Source organism: Oenanthe melanoleuca, chromosome Z, assembly GCF_029582105.1.
Source record: "Oenanthe melanoleuca isolate GR-GAL-2019-014 chromosome Z, OMel1.0, whole genome shotgun sequence".
Lineage (NCBI taxonomy): Eukaryota > Metazoa > Chordata > Aves > Passeriformes > Muscicapidae > Oenanthe > Oenanthe melanoleuca.
In genome coordinates, this window is record NC_079362.1 from 6,201,649 (window position 1) to 6,217,840 (window position 16,192).

Consider the following 16,192-nt stretch of genomic DNA (forward strand, 5'->3'; position numbering starts at 1 on the left):
GCTTGTGTTATCCCTCTACCATATCCAAAATCATAATGGCAGCTAATCTCTGACACAAACTGCCAGCAGGAATTTGTGAATGTTATTCCTCTCTAGAGAATTCTAACCTAGGAATCCATGTGCCCTTACACTTCACTCCCAGGCTGGTGTCCCAGCTTTAACCATCCTCATATTTCCTAATTAATTTTTCCCCTGATCACAATTCTTAGGAGTTTTCTGGTCTTTGGGACATAGAAATTGTTTTTTATGAGGTGTTAACCCACAGGCACCAAGAGCAGAACCTGAGCACAGCTTACACCTGGAGAATTTTGAGAAAATACACTAAATATTGAACATCATGCCACTGTGTGGGAGGTGTATTTGAGCACCTGACCTGTTGCTGGAGTCTGCTGTGTATAATTATAAAGTATTAAATAAAATAATAAAACCCCTGTTTTGTTATCCCTCACTAAAACAAACTGTTTCTCCAGAGACATTGGTATGGTTGTTAATTGTTTTTTTTTAAATAAAATAGTCAAATATTTACTATTGTGAGTAGTTGGAGGATTAAAGGATTAATCTAAAAAAACAATTTAACTGCTCAGTTTGGTTGCAGAATCAAGAAGTAGGAAGTAAAGTTGGTTCAGGCTGATTATTCGGTTTTTTTTCCTCTAGTTTTTATTGCATACAAGATGATCCCAAATATTTAATTTGGGGTTTCTTCTCCTTCAAAGACTTCATCCCTTTCCATCTACATTTCATATGTTTTTTTCTTTTTGGAAGCAATTTTTGAAAGTCAAGTTGTAATTTCAAAATGGAAAATCTACAAGTCTTACTTAGAATATATGGAATAAGAACAATAATTCTATAATTTTTCTAATTTATTCCCCAAATTGCTTTTCTGACATTAAGTGCTAAAGTTCAGACGAAACACAATAATGAGAAATACAACAGTTTGATGGAAAATGTGCCCTACTTCTGATTGGCAATTTGAATATATTAGTACTCCAGACCAAAGAAAAATACATTTGGTTTATTTACCATCTCAGCATGTCTGCTGTAAATAATTATTTTTGCTTTTAATGTAGCTTTTTCAATAACTTTGCACAGCTTTAAGAAAATTTCTTCCTTAAAAGTAAACACTTTTGCTACAGAGGTTTTTAATAAAAAAGATGAGCTGTGATGGGAAGGTTCCTAACCCAGCAGATTCAGGCAAAATATTTCCCTGACCTCTGTCACATTTAAAATTAATTTATTTAGTCTTTTTTTTTTTTTCTTTTTCTTGACAAGCGCTGAGAATGCTTAAAATAATAATAAAAAAAGGTCTAAATATTGATTGAGGCTTAATTTGGTTTTTACACAAGTGTCTTCACAGCACTTAAGGTTTCAATCCCACCTCTGGTGCTCAGCCTCACCTTTTTGGGACTTTCAGTCTGAAATCTGTGACTATGAGTCTCACAAACCTAATCACAAACTACTGTGACACACACAAAAATTATTTGTATTAAAAAAACTTACTTAGCTTCCATCATTCTTATCCCCAAGCAGAAAACCATAAAGTATGGTGTGGGCTTTTTTTCCTTAAAAAAAAAAGAGAAAGAGAAAGAGAAAGAGAAAGAGAAAGAGAAAGAGAAAGAGAAAGAGAAAGAGAAGAAAGAGAAAGGGAAAGGGAAAGGGAAAGGGAAAGGAAAAGTGAAACAGCAGAAAGGGAAAGGGAAAGGGAAAGGGAAAGGGAAAGGGAAAGAGAAAGAGAAAGAGAAAGAGAAAGAGAAAGAGAGAAGGGAAAGGGAAACGGAAAGAAAAAGAAAAAGAAAAAGAAAAAGAAAAAGAAAAAGAAAAAGAAAAAGAAAAAGAAAAAGAAAAAGAAAAAAAGGGAAAGAAAAAGAAAAAGGGAAAGAAAAAGAAAAAGAAAAAGGGAAAGAAAAAGAAAAAAAAGGGAAAGAAAAAGAAAAAGGGAAAGAAAAAGAAAAAGGAAAAGGGAAAGAAAAAGAAAAAGGGAAAGAAAAAGAAAAAGAAAAAAAAGAAAAAAAAAAAAAAAAGAAAAAAGAAAAAGAAAAAGAAAAAGAAAAAGAAAAAGAAAAAAAAAAGTTAACAGCTTCCTCATAAAGAGCTTCCAAAGAGCAAGTACACACCAGGTGATAGCTATTTGCTAATGAAATGATAAAACCCAAAATACACAGAGGCCTTGCAGAACATTCACTCAAACATCTGTTGGTGAGAGCTCCAAGCAAACTGCCATCTGTGAAGCCATTCATTTTGTCAAAGTTCATTTCCTCATTCATGAGCGCTGGCGTGCAGGCTTCCAAAAATACCTGTCACTGCAGCTTAAATGTTTTATATCACTTAATGCAGCTCTCATCTCAGTGTCAGGTGAGCCCTGTGAAGTGCAGCCTCTGAGTCACCCTGCAAGGTGATGTGCCCCACAAAGCAGGATTAAACTGCTAAGTGAAGTGATAAAAAGTTGTTAAAGTTCTAAAGTTCTGATTGGGGTTTTTTAGGGTTTTTTTGTTTGTTTGATTGGTTTTGGTTTGGTTTTTTTTCGTGGTTTTTCTTTTTGGTGGGGTTTTTTCTTTTTTTTTCTTTTTTTTTTTTTTTTTTTTTTTGTTTTTGTTTTTCTTTGGTTTTTTTTGTCAATATTTCAAAATTTGGCTCAATATCATAGCAGGGTTTCCTTGGAGGACCTTGAGGAGAGGCAGTAAGTGCCTGAAAAAAGCCCTTGGCTGTGGAGAAAAGAAGCTGATAAGGAAAGTGCAGCTGAATTAAAGCAATGCCACACAAGGACCTTTGTTCTGCAGGAATTAGAAGGGGTTTTCTGGTAGCCAAAGTCTGCCATAAATTCACTGACTTCAGTGAACTCAATACCAGTGTCTGCTCTCTGCAGACCTCCCTCAGCAACTGCACATTTAGCTTAAGGGCCAAAAATGTAATTTATGTACTCAGAGCAGAAAACAAAGGGACTGGGAGCCTCAGTGTTAGTGGGATCACCCACAGAGCCCCTGGTGCCCCAAATCTTGGTATCCATTTCACCCCACACCTCCTGCTTTCATCCCATGTTCAGACAGCTTTGGGCTGAGGTTCTGGGTGCACAAAAACATCATTTCAGAGTCAGCATCCCCATGGCAACTGAGGCTTTTTGTTATGAGCACTATCCAAACCATGCTCTGTCATCCCCCGTGCCAGCTTTCCTTAATTGTCCCACCTAATGTGGCTGCAGGTCTCAAGCAACAGGACAATTAAACTTTATTCCTTGCATCTGCAACGCCATCCATTTCAAATAATTCTATATTTTTTTTTCCCCCCATTTGCCACTCTGATATTAAAAGCAATCAAATCTTGGACAGTGGTGACACCAAAAGGAAAAATAATGTGTGTCCATGTGGTTTCTTGCATCAGGAAGAAGCAGATAAAGGGTGCCCCAGCAGATTATGGTGATCCATAAGGGAAGGATGTGTGGGGAGGACAGCACCCAGATCTCTGAGATGATGCCCTGCTGATGTGTGATAGCCAAATGAGCCATTTTTACCTTCTCACCACTTAAAAACTGGCAAAACAAATGATCCTCACTCACTACAGTGACTGTCCCGCTGCACTTGGCTTCTAGCAAAGGGTTGCTTCAAGTTATTTCAGTAAAGCTCAGGTTCAGGGAACAAAGTTCAAGATTACCTGCCAGGATATTAAGATTTTTTTGGTGTGGTAGGCAGGCATATCCATGCACACAATCCCAGGGTGAGAAGGGAGCAGAGTGGCTGAGCTGGAGCCACTGCAGAGCACATGGGCTGTGTCCAGCTCACTCTGCAACATCCCAGGGGGAGACTCCACAGCCCCTCTGGGCTCTGCCCAGGCTGGGCAGGAGTTCTGCCTCCTGTGCTGGGGAGTTCTGGGCTCAGCCCCTGCCTGTGGCTCTGGTGGCACTGCTGAGCCCTGCCCTGACCCTGCCTGCACCAGGGACAGACTGGGACAGACTGGGACACTCAGAGATACCCAGGGATGCTCAGGAGCACCCAGGGAATCCCAGGGACACCCTGGGACAGACAGGGACACCCAAGGATAGACAGGGATGCTCAGGGACACTCAAGGAGCACCTGGGACACTCAGGGACACATTGGAACACCCAGGGACCGCCAGGAAAACTCAGGGACCCTCAGGGATGCTCAGGGACACCCAGGGAATCCCAGGGACAGGCAGGGACACACTGGGACACTCAGGGACACTTGGGGATGCTCAGGGACACTCAGAGATACCCAGGGACACTTAGGGACACATTGGAACACCCAGGGACACTCAGGGACAGACAGGGATGCTCAGAGACACTCAGGGACCCCCAGGGACACCCAGAGACACTCAGGGACCCCCAGGGACACTCAGGGACACCCAGAGACACTCAGGGACCCCCAGGAACACCCAGGGACACCCAGGGCTGAGGCCCCTCTCTCTGGGCTCCTCTCCAGGCTGAGCAGCCCCAGCTCCCTCAGCCTTCCCTGGGCTCAGGGATGCTCCAGGCCCTGAATCCCCTTTGTCCCCTCCCCTGGAGCTGCCCCAGGAGCTCCCTGTCCTCCTGCCCCGAGGAGGAGCTGGACACAGCACCCCAGATGTGGGCAGAGGGGCAGGATCCCCTCCCTGACCTGCTGGCACTGTCCCCCCAAATGCCATCGACCTGGGATTGTTCCTGCCCAGCTGCATTACCTGCATTCCTCTCACTGAGGAATTTCTTTGCCTATGTCTCCACCCTCTGAAGGTCCCTTTGAAGGGTTCCAGAGCCCCTCAGGGGTTTTGGCCACTCATCCCAGCCACGTGTGGTCAGTGAGCTGCTGGGGACCCTGACTGACCACTGACCTGCACACACCCCTCCTCCCATCCTGGAGGGCAGCTCACCCTCCCTGACCTCCCCTGGAGAAGGTGGAAGGTGTTTGCCATCCCAAAGACCTGCCAATTCAAGCCACACATGAATTATGTGAACTGGAAAACAGGAGTGTTTTTCACTCTTGCACTCTTAGAACTTCCCACGACTGGTTAAGATAAAAAGACATTGTTCAAGCTCAGCTATCTCAATGAGACTTTTCAAAGATTATTTATCACAAAACCAAGCAATGTTTAATTGCTTTTTAAGCCTAATCTTTTGCCTGCAAATTTTTTTGTGGGAGGAAAGAAAGTATTTTGAGGAAAAACATACAGATAAATACAAAACATCTCACCAAATTTCTATATTTATATTATTTACATATATATATATATTTATGTATATTCAATATTTCTATATCAACTCTTTTTTTTTAACTTTTGAGCCCTAATTTTAAAAGATAATCTCCATTTTAAAAGCTAACAAAAACATTTCATGAATGTGGTTGTAGGGATTCAACAAATTATCAATTCCTTAGGGTTCAGGAGATATTATTAATAATTTGAGCTGTTCTGTAAGAGCATCTGTGTAAGGGCTGAGAAATCATTTGAGTGGTGCATTCTTCATCAATCACAAAGCCATCTGCCCCCCTGTGTGCTTCATTAGCTCTTCACTGCCCTTGTGTCCCCCCCAAACCTTGTGCCCCTCAAGGACCAGGATTACCTTGACCATGAAGAAAAGGGGACAGAGATATTTTAATGCAGGTTGTGCACCATTTGATAGCACAATTATCACTGGATAAGGGACTTAGTAAGCTTTATTTTGCCTCTCTGTTAAGATGAGCTGCAGTGGGATCTCACAGGGCCAGGGAACTCTGATCTCCTGGGAGGTCTCAGATTTCAGATAGTTAACACTCCTTTAATCATTACACTGGATGTCTTTTCAAACCTTAAGATTCTATAATTCCATGAGTTCTTGGTCTGGGAGCATGCACAGGACTTAGACAAAGCCCTCTGAAGCCAGAATGGGAATTTATCCCTTTTGGGGATCCAGAGAAGATCATAATTTTCTTTGGAGTTTTTACCAGAGTGATTTGCCAAAGTGCCATTAAAAAACAGATGGAAAGTGTGTGAGGGAAAGAACCTCTCAATATCTGAGGTTATTTCACAAGCAGAAATTTCCCTGAGTGTATTTTCATGGTGATTTTAATATTGCACCTTTTTGAATTCCCTTCTTTTCCCTAAGGAAGATGATTTTCATGTAGGATGAAAAGAAAAGTATGTTTTTGACCTGAGTCTGACATCACATCTTCTAGATCTATGAGCTGTTGATCAAAGCTGTTTTACAAGGGGAAATACATGCAGATATTTTCACTGGCATTTTTATTTACATATTCTTAGGCTGATTCTTCAGGATGTCTTCTAGACATTGTGGGGAAGTTCTTTCTGAGAGCCATTAACATTCCAAAGGCAGGAAGAGTTTTCACAAGCTCAAAGCATATGAAGAAACTAATAATAGCAATAAATGACCTTGGTGTTTCTTAGGTAACATTCAGTTTCAGATAGTTAATACTCATTTGATCAATACTTTGCAAATAAGATGACATTTTGCAGGGCTGCAAACCTCTGAACAATGTGAGATTGATTATGGGCCCCTTCTTGAGATGACAGTCTAAACATGCCAGGGTTTGAATAATTCATATAACCCTGCTAATGGCATTCATAACAACTACCTTTGGGACTAAAATAATGACTTAATAATAAGAAGGAACAGACTAAGCAAGTTTTTAGTCTGTCTAATTATGTAAACTCTCTGAGGCATAAATTGAAAGTTCTCAACAAAAGCCAAATGAAGTAGGTGCTTTTTGATAATTCTCATAACATATGTTCCTCCACATTAGCATTGCATGGGCCCAACAATCCTTGTACTTATGTTTTCCATACAAGTAGGGTCTAACCTATATTCTGATCTCCTCACAGAGAGGCAAATTAAATTAGTGGTCCAATTTGCATCCCTGATTCTGCATGCCTAATTTAAGGCAGGCACATGAGTAAGTCTCCTTGAGGATGGCAAAGGTGATGAGCTGTTTTTGGAGAGTTGGCTGAGGCAGGGAAATCCTGTTCTCACCCTGAGGTGTGATAAACTGAGGGCAGCAGGAGGATGAGTCTGCGGAGGATTTAATAGCAAAGTTATGAGGGTTCTTTCTTTGTTGGGCCTGCATCCACAAAATTGAAACAAAATGTGCTGGGATCAGAAACAACCCGAGTGTTTAATTGGTCTGTCCTCAAGGAGCAATCCCACAACCACGCTGGGAATTATTATTTCCAAAGCAACCTGCAAGCAAATGCTTGCTCTCCTAGCCTGTTACAAGACAGCAATTCACACTATCACGTGAATATTCTGCAATAAAGCAAATTTTTCTGCACGGGGCAGGCCCCCTCCCGGCGTGCCAGCAATAAATCACTGCACTCCCTTAAAACACACATCCCTGCCACCGTGCTGACTGCATTAATGCCCTGAACTAAATCCAGGGGAGCTCTGCTGACAGTGCTGATTAGGAGAGTGTCAAAAAGCCACGGGCAGGTGAGACAGATGAGCGCCTTGTGTGCAGGTGCCAGCCAGGATTTTCGGCAGGGGAGTTAATGTGGCTGACCTGCTGTGCCCTTCCTGCTCCTCTCCAGGGTGGAACACCAGCTTGTCCTGCTCGTTCTGGGGGGAAACAACCTTGGGGGCTGAAAAGGAGGAGCAGGAGGCAGCGTTCAGACAGACTTTCCCAGTGCTGAGGGAATTGTTCATTTCCCGGGTTTATTAAAAAACATTTCCTTTGGCAAGTGTCCCTGTTTTTCATCAGAAAATGTTTCTCTGGGTGTTTTCTATCCAGTTTTGTCAGAATTACGACTCAAAAATAAAAAAAAAAGAAATAGGGAATAGACAAAAAAAATTAAATTTCAATCCTTCAAAACCTGATGAGATCAGCAGGGAAGGGTTGCTGTAATAAATCTTTTAATGCCAGTATAACCTTGATCTCTTATTCAACCCCATTTTTATATGAGTAATGGTGAGTAGCAGTAAAGATATATTTACTTTGTGCTGGAAAAGATGAAGAATTATTTATGACAATGCTATTCCATCTCATAACTGAAACAGGTAAACACCTTTGTTCTCCATAAAATGTGTTTCTGTTTATGAATCTAAAACTACATTTAAGGTCTCAAAGACCCGAGGTGTCATGTAGGCTTTAATTTGAGCATTTCTGGAAAGCTTGCTCAGGAGGAACTCTTCAGACAAGGCTGTTCTGCAGGAAATGTTATTGCTAACAGTGAGATAACAAATGAGGGGAATATGGTTATGGATTCTGTCCAGGAGCATCACGGAAGGGTCTTCCTAAAGTCACCCTGTCTTCTCATCCCTCTTCTCCTCTCCTGCCTGGAAGTAATGCAGATAAGACAGATGCAGTGGGGTGTTTTTTTATCTTTTTTTTTTTTTTTGCCCAGTTTATAGCTTCTGCAAGCTGAATGTGCTAACATTTGATCATAAATTGTAAGAGCAAGGCGAACACCTTCCACTGGAGCTGCCCCAGTCCCTGCTGTTCTGTTGCATTCACACATTACAATTCTGAATTTAATCTTCCTTTCTCATGTGGTTCTAAGGTTTGTAAACCACGCTGAGAAGTTGCTGATGGCCTTTGTTTTGTGGAGCCCTTTGGACTTGGTTATGGAAAACAAGATCCAGCATTAACTCACAGCTTCCAGTGGAGTGGCACACACACCATGCAGATTTGCAGTTCTGGTTCTGGATTGCCTCTGAAAATGCTGCACTGTACAAAAAAACAGGAACTCATAAAGTTACCTTGTTCACATTACCACTTTCTCTTAGATAAAGTGTTTTCCTCCTTTATTCCCTTTCCAACATGGATTATTTTCAGGTTCCAGTAAAATCTGGATTGGGTGTGTCATCACTGGTGTAGACAGCAATTTGGCACCCCCAAACAGATTTGAGTGAGTCACTGGAGTCAAAAGCATTACTGAAAATTGATTAATAGGTAATCACTCCTTCAGGATCAGTGCTGGAAGCATCCTGGTTATTTTTTCCCCTCCTGTGGAGAAAGGCCACAGCTCTGTAACCTGCTGTGACCATCAGAGTGCTCTGTGTAATCATGGAGTTTGCTTCAAACAAATAAGATTAGAAGGAATTTCAGGGGCTTCTCAAACGAAAGAGTTGGTTTTATTCCCCATCTCACTGCTCTAGAGGGTATCTGCCTGGAGTGGTTGTATTTGCTTTGTTCTGGCTGCATGGATGAATTCAACGTGCAGCTGTGCACCCAACAAGGACATGAGGTTCTGTTTCTTGTCACAGTCCCTGAGCTCACATAAACTGAGCTGGCTCCAATCCTGTGCTCTCCTGGTTCTTTCCTCAACACCAGCACTTTTCCCCATCCACCCTGTGTGTGGCATAATCCACCTCCTGTAGATTTAAATGCGTTGGTACCGACTGCTGGATTCATTTTACATTTCATTTTATCAGTGTCCATCACTCATCCCAGTCCCAGAAATCCTCCTCATTGACATGCAAAGGCCATCAGAGCAGATCCCACAGCCTGCAGGTGTCAAACAGAGCCTTACCCAAGTTTCATAAAGGCCCTCACGAGGTTTTAGGGCACTGGGTGTTCTCAGATTGCAGAATAATCCCTGGCACATCCTCGGGTCAAGTCCCAGGGAAGCCACTGAATGCAGGAAAAGAAAAATAAATAAAAAATAAAAATAAAAATAAATTAATAAATAAATAAATAAATAAATGAATAAAATAAATTTAAATGGTAAATGTTAAAATAGTAAAACTGATCTGCTTCCTTTCTCTCTTCTTTCTCTCTTTCTCTTTATCTTTCTTTTTCTCTTTCACTCTTTCTCTTTTTTCCTCCTTTCTTTCTTTCCTCCTTTCTTTCTTTCTTTCTTTCTTTCTTTCTTTCTTTCTTTCTTTCTTTCTTTCTTTCTTTCTTTCTTTCTTTCTTTCTTTCTTCCTTTCTTTCCTTTTCTTCCTTCCTTTCTTCCTTCCTTTCTTTCCTTTCTCTCTTTCTCTCTTTCTTTCTCCCTTTCTTTCTCCCTTTCTCCCTTTCTCTCTCTCCTTCTCCCTTTCTCTCTCCCTTTCTTGCTTTCTCTTCTCCCTTTCTTTCTTTCTTTCTTTCTTTCTTTCTTTCTTCCTTTCTTTCTTTCTTTCTCTTTCTCTCTCTTTCTTTCTGTCTCTTTCTTGCTTTGTTTCTTTATCTCTCTCTCTCACTCTAAGTAGATTCCTCAAATGTCTGTGTCTGTATCTTCTTCCTACAAAGCCTTTACCATGCCATATTACTTAAATTACTGAGGTGAATCCATCAAAACACTATTGATCTTCTTTCATCCTTTCTTTTTTCCTAATTCATCTAGGTAATGATAAGGGATCCTAAATAGGTGAACCCATTACCTTTCTTTAAAAGATGTGTTATTCTTTTGTTCCTGGTGAATTTCACCTCTTTGTTTTAAAACCCATGTAATTAAAATATATAATTTTCTGTCCTGGATCTGAATCAGAGTTTCCTGAGCTGTTTCCCCCTTGCAATTGCCACAGAAAAACATGTTTGAAAAAGCTGTTGGCACTAAAGGATGTAGTTCCTGTTTCTTCACAGCTTCCTACTGAAGTATATTAAATAAGAAAGATTTTGGCACCTGCTTCATTACAGCCATTGCTAAAGTTGTATTTTCAATTTTTGCTGAGGTCGAACTTGAAAAATTTAAAACACATAAAAGAACCCAAGGATACAAAGGGAAAATTAATTCCTGCTGTATCCATAATCACTGAAAAGCATGACATTAGTCCAGAAGGGATTTCTATATAAGCAAGCCATGGGCATTTGAAAGCATTTACTTTTTCCCATTTCTTTGGGATTTTTCTGCAAACCTTGACAGGATGTGTAGATCTTGGAAAAAAAGGCAGCCTGGTTTTATTTCTCATGTTCTATCAAGTTCAGTACTACTTAAAAAAAAAGCTCATTTTGTGACTCAAAGGATGGATACTGATCAAGAAATCCTCTAAAAGGAAAGATTCTGCAAATGGGAATTGGATATCCAAGTGTTTAAAGCCATGGTGGTTGAAATCCCCATAAATTCTCATCCAAAAAAAACTTTCCCCAAGATTACCACTTTGGGAAAAAGAAAAATTTGTAATTAAGCTGAAAAAAAATTAGTTATCTGCATCACTGGATCAAACAAAATGTGTTTGGTGTTGTGTTATACTTTCTATTTCCCACAAAGTGAAATGTGAAGATGAGACCAGTCAGCAAATAATCAATGTCTGGTTTCCCTGTGCTTTCTAATTCAGTTTTGCAGATGGTATTCACTTCATTATTAGCAATTTTGTAAATACATGGAAAATTGGTTTACTTGCCTGTTAATTATTATTCTGAAATTCCACATAGAGAATGATCTTCTCATAAAAGACTTACATAAATCTTTGACTGGATGCTATTCCATGTTAGCTACATTTTTAATGTACTTATAGGGACTAACAGTAGTCTCTGGAGCTGTCCTTTTACAAATATAACATATTTATTTTATTTTGTTTCCTCCTCTGGGGAAACCAGGAATTGGGGAAAAGAAGTTTTCCAAGGCTGAAAAAAAGTCATGAATCTCTTCTAATTTATACCTGCATGAATTCCTGTTGTGAGTGCATTCTCCCCACTGGAACTGCAAATATTCCTGAGCCTTCCTGGTATATGTGGGAAAGATCCTGTAAAAAAACCTGATGTTTTAATAGGAGGCTTCTCTTCTCTCAATGGGTCTAAACCTCAAAAACACACATAGTTAATCTGAAGGTGTGTGTTTAATAATTTCTTATAGGGAGAACTATGGTAAAGCTACACCAAAAGCCAAATATTCCAGAAAAGTAGTGGAGAAGTAAATAGACTCACTCCATTAAAAAAAAAAAAAAATAAAAAAATAAAAAATAAATTAAAAAACCAGAAAAATTGACAAAAATCTGACACTGCTAGGTTTGAATATCACACTCTGAATTGTCAGAGTTCCCATGGCACAGGTGACTAAAGGAGGCAGAATTAAGGCTACTGGAGCAATGTTGGATTTGTTCACTGTGAACAAATCTTCATTTTGTGCTTCAAGGTGTTGCATTCAGCTCAGACAAGCACATGAAGAATGTTCGTGTCAACTGATTGATATTTTGCTGTTGACTGCTTTAGGATTATAAATTCAGCCTTGATCTCTAGATATGGGGATTTCCAGTGAGAGCCAAGAAAAAGTCTAATTTTTTTTGCTGCCAGAATTTCCACGTAGTTTTAGTTCCATGTAGAAGTTTTACTTGATGCTAACTTAGGACCTTTGGTATGGTATTGCAGATTGTCTTCTAACAGGACAGAAGATATAGCTTTTGGTAAATAATTACCCTGTTTCATTTCCCTTTCAGGCAGGAAATTTGTAGGATATACCAAAATTAAGCCATATCCCAGAAATATTCTGTATATCTGTAATATATGTATTTATGGGTGCACACATACAGGAAATAAGCACAGTCCAAGCTTTTGGTTCAGTTTTTTTCTTTATTTGCTTTATATATTTGAACATGAAATTCACAGAAGATCAAAAGAATTAATTCAAGTATAAAAGCAGTTATTTAAATGCTACAGCTATGTTTTTCCTTTTATTAAAAAAAATAAAAAATTAAAGGAATCAAGGCTTGTGTCCCTCAGATTAACAGCATGCTGTTATTTCAGATAAACCTCCAGAAGAAGATGAGAGTCACTGGAGTTATAACCCAAGGTGCCAAGAGGATTGGAAGTCCAGAATATGTAAAATCTTACAAAATTGCCTACAGTAATGATGGGAAGTCATGGACAATGTACAAAGTAAAAGGCACAAAGGAAGACATGGTAAGATTAAGTCATGTGTATCCAAATACATCTCATGGTTTAGCTGCCTTCAGAAGTATGAAATGTCTCTAGTATTTAAGACTAATTGCCTGGCACTGTGATATAGGTTTCACTGTTATTATTTTTCTCTGGGAAAAAAAAAAATAAAAAAAAAAATCAACAAATTTGCATTTTTTCTGTGCTAAGAATTTCTTATACTTTAACTGATGGTTGCATAAATACTCTTTCCCCAAGCTAGAATAATCCTGTTTATTACACTTAACTGATTTTCATATTAATTAGTTCACCAGTAATTACTCATTGCTCTGCTTTCAATTTAGTTTTATTGCATTGGCAGATTAGCTTTAACCCTTGGCAACACAGAGCCCATTCATCAATGCTAATCTCTGTGCTGCACAAACAGTATCATCCAGTGGAGTGTGTGTGTTTACAGCTTATAGTTACCACTTATTTTTGATGGAGCTGTGCACACAGAGCAGAAAAAAACAAAAACCAAAAAAAAAAAAAAAAAAACAACAAAAAAAAAAACAACAACTTTTACTGTGTAAGTTTGCATAGAACCCAGGAACTGTGCAGCATTGGATGTAGTTTCTCTATTAGGAAATTAAAATGCTGTGTCAAGATGTGCATAATAAGGGGGGGCAGATACAGAACAGGGATGTCTGGTTAGATTGAGGGTGAATAGAAAAGTGCTGATGGATTTAATTCAGCCCCCTGTGATCAATGGGAGGGTCACAGTGCACTTCAGTGGGAGCTGGATCAGGCTCCTGAACCAGAGGGGAAAAAAAAATAAACGTCAGTCAGCGCAAATAATTGCAGGCTAAATCGAACTGGGACTATTTTATACACTAATCAAGAAAAGAAGGCATAATTTAGTTGCACTAGGAGCTTCAGTTTGTAAGAGTGACAGGACAGAGACCTTGGTTCAGCACAGGTGGCAAACCCATCATGACGTGACCCAAGGCAGGACGTCGGGCAATGGGAGCACTAAAACAGCTTCAGTTTGGGGAAAACCTCACACAGACAGAGCAGTGCAGGTGCCCTTGAGGCACAGAAACTCGCTGGCACTCCAAGCATCCTCCTGACACTCTTTTATTCTTGCCTGTGAACGTTTCTCGCCCGCAGGTGTTCCGCGGGAACGTGGACAACAACACGCCGTACGCCAACTCCTTCACGCCGCCCATCAAGGCACAGTACGTCCGGCTGTACCCCCAGGTGTGCAGGAGGCACTGCACCCTCAGGATGGAGCTGCTGGGCTGTGAGCTCTCAGGTGGGACCCCCAGAGCCCCAGCCCTTCCAACCCACCCGGCGCGCCGCCGCGAGATGCTCGAGCTCAGCCCGAGTTTATCCCCCAGCTGCAGCAGGGGTAGGAGTGAGACAAGGCACAGATTCTCACCCAACAGCATGGAAAGGGTCCTGGTTTGTTCTTTACAGCTCAGCCATCCTGGCTCTTGCTGCTGATTGCAGCCAGCTCCTGCTGTTGGGTCCAGCTGCAGGCTCTGACTGCAGGTATTGGTTTGCAGCCTGACCCAGGCTGTCACCTACTCAGCTTTGACTGCAGGCTCCTTGTAAAAGGGTTAGCTGCACCACCTAATTAGTGGCTTGCCTTCATTTTCTTCTGTCTTCACTCAGAGTCAGGACTGAAACACGAGGGAGACAAATTTCTCGTGTTTAGGCTTGGTAGTTTATTAAACCTTATTTAAAGTACAGAGAGTTCTGCAACACTTCTTGCTACCAGCTAAAAGTGAGCAAAATGGAGGAGAATCCAGCTAGTTACAAGGTCTTTTAAAGCTAAACAGTCCAATAGACAACTAACACCTATACAATTTATACTTTTGACCCAATAACCAAATTCCTGTGATCCTCAGTGCAGCACTAACTATCATATCAAAAACTACTACCTGAAATCATGAAGAATAAGGAAGAAGACAGAAAGAGACAACACCCAAAACCTTCTATCTTGTCCCATACCTATTACTATATTCTAAAACCCCTTCACCATGAGAAATCACACACTTCTATTCAACTACACAGCTGTGATTTTAACTCCATCACTCAAATTTGGAATCCTTCTCCAAGTCCTCAGGTCAAAAGCAGTGTTCTCCTGGGGGTCAGTGCCAGAAAGCACTGAAAGCTGAAAACTGTCAGGTTTCTGGGTTCCAACACAGGCTCTGACTCCATCAGACCTAAGCCAATCTCACAGCAGATCTCCTACTGCAGCAACTGTCTTTCCTTGTTTTGTTCTTCTTTTTGCCTCTCTGGACCAGCCCTTCTTCCTCAGGGCTTCTTCACCCCCTCAAGATCCCCTTTCTTCATGTCCTCGTCCTCAAGGATCCTCCTGACCAGCCAGCTGACTCATTTTATCACACTTACCTTTATTAGTCACAGCTGCACCCCATTATAAAGGCATGGCTATTCCTCTTCTTAGGTAATTAGCACAACTGTGACTTATCAGGGGCAAGGTCACCTCTAATCTCTCCTTCTACACCTACAGCTCTCATCCTTTTTTTATCTAAGTTGTAAAACCACTCAGCAAGTGAGGATGGCCACTTGCAGTAGGGCTGTGTGTTATAAACCCAGTAACCATTTAAATTTTTTTTTTTTTCCTGTGGGGGTTAATCTCCAGCTGTTAATCTCAACCTAGAAAATGTAATTTGGCAATTTTTACACAAATTGATGGCTGTGTGGATTTGTCATGTACCAGCCTGAGCAGACTGAAGGCAGGGAGTCTAACCCAGGGTCTGACAGTGGATCCTGAGCCCCAGAGCTGGCTGTGCACTGCTGTGAGCCCACAGCAGCAGCAATTGTCACCCCTGATTTGGGTAATTCCTGCTGCCTGTGGGGTGGCATCCTCAGAGGGATGAGCCTGCTCCCCCTACCCTTGAGGACCAGTCCAATAAAATATAATTTGGTTGGGCTGCTTTAATCAAGATTTCAGTTTGGATTTGTTTTCTGGGTTTAGCAGAAGCAGGGATAACTTCCTTGCAGCAAAAAGTAAATGGAGTGGACCTAATATAAACCTTCCTCAGATTTGTATTAAAAGTCTGAAATGTAAAGCCTGACCTCTAGCCACCTTCTGCAAGAACTGTGTTCCCCCTACAAATTCAAAGGAGCATGTAAATTTTTTATCCTTTTCCAAGAGATAAACCTTTTCCTGTGGGAGCACTCCACAGATTCATTTAGGAGTGATTTTTATGTGGCTGCCTGTTTACTCCACAAACAATAGTCGTCCAGTTCACAAGTGATACATCAAAACAGCTGGAGTTAAACAATTCTCAGTCAAAACCAGGTTCAGAAATGAAAAAGTTAATGCATTAATTCTCAGTGTAGCCCTCTTCCAATATAGGTAGGTTTAAGAGTAAATAGAAAATCCTGTCTAGCTGCTTTGCTCTATTAGATTTTTTTTTTTTGTCTTCCACTTCTGGAGCCACAATTTAGGGTTAGTCCTTGCCAGAACGACTAGGAAT

At 40.7% G+C, this 16,192-nt stretch overlaps 1 protein-coding gene across 2 annotated transcripts in view; it reads left to right on the forward strand.

The window, feature by feature from the left end:
* Positions 1–16,192, forward strand: part of EDIL3 (EGF like repeats and discoidin domains 3) — a 236,791-nt gene that overhangs the window by 167,903 nt on the left and 52,696 nt on the right. For both annotated transcript variants that reach the window (XM_056513351.1, XM_056513352.1), the window contains 2 exons: positions 12,570–12,725; positions 13,851–13,995. In XM_056513351.1, coding sequence (XP_056369326.1) covers positions 12,570–12,725; positions 13,851–13,995 — 301 coding nt within the window. The remainder of the gene's footprint in view (positions 1–12,569; positions 12,726–13,850; positions 13,996–16,192) is intronic.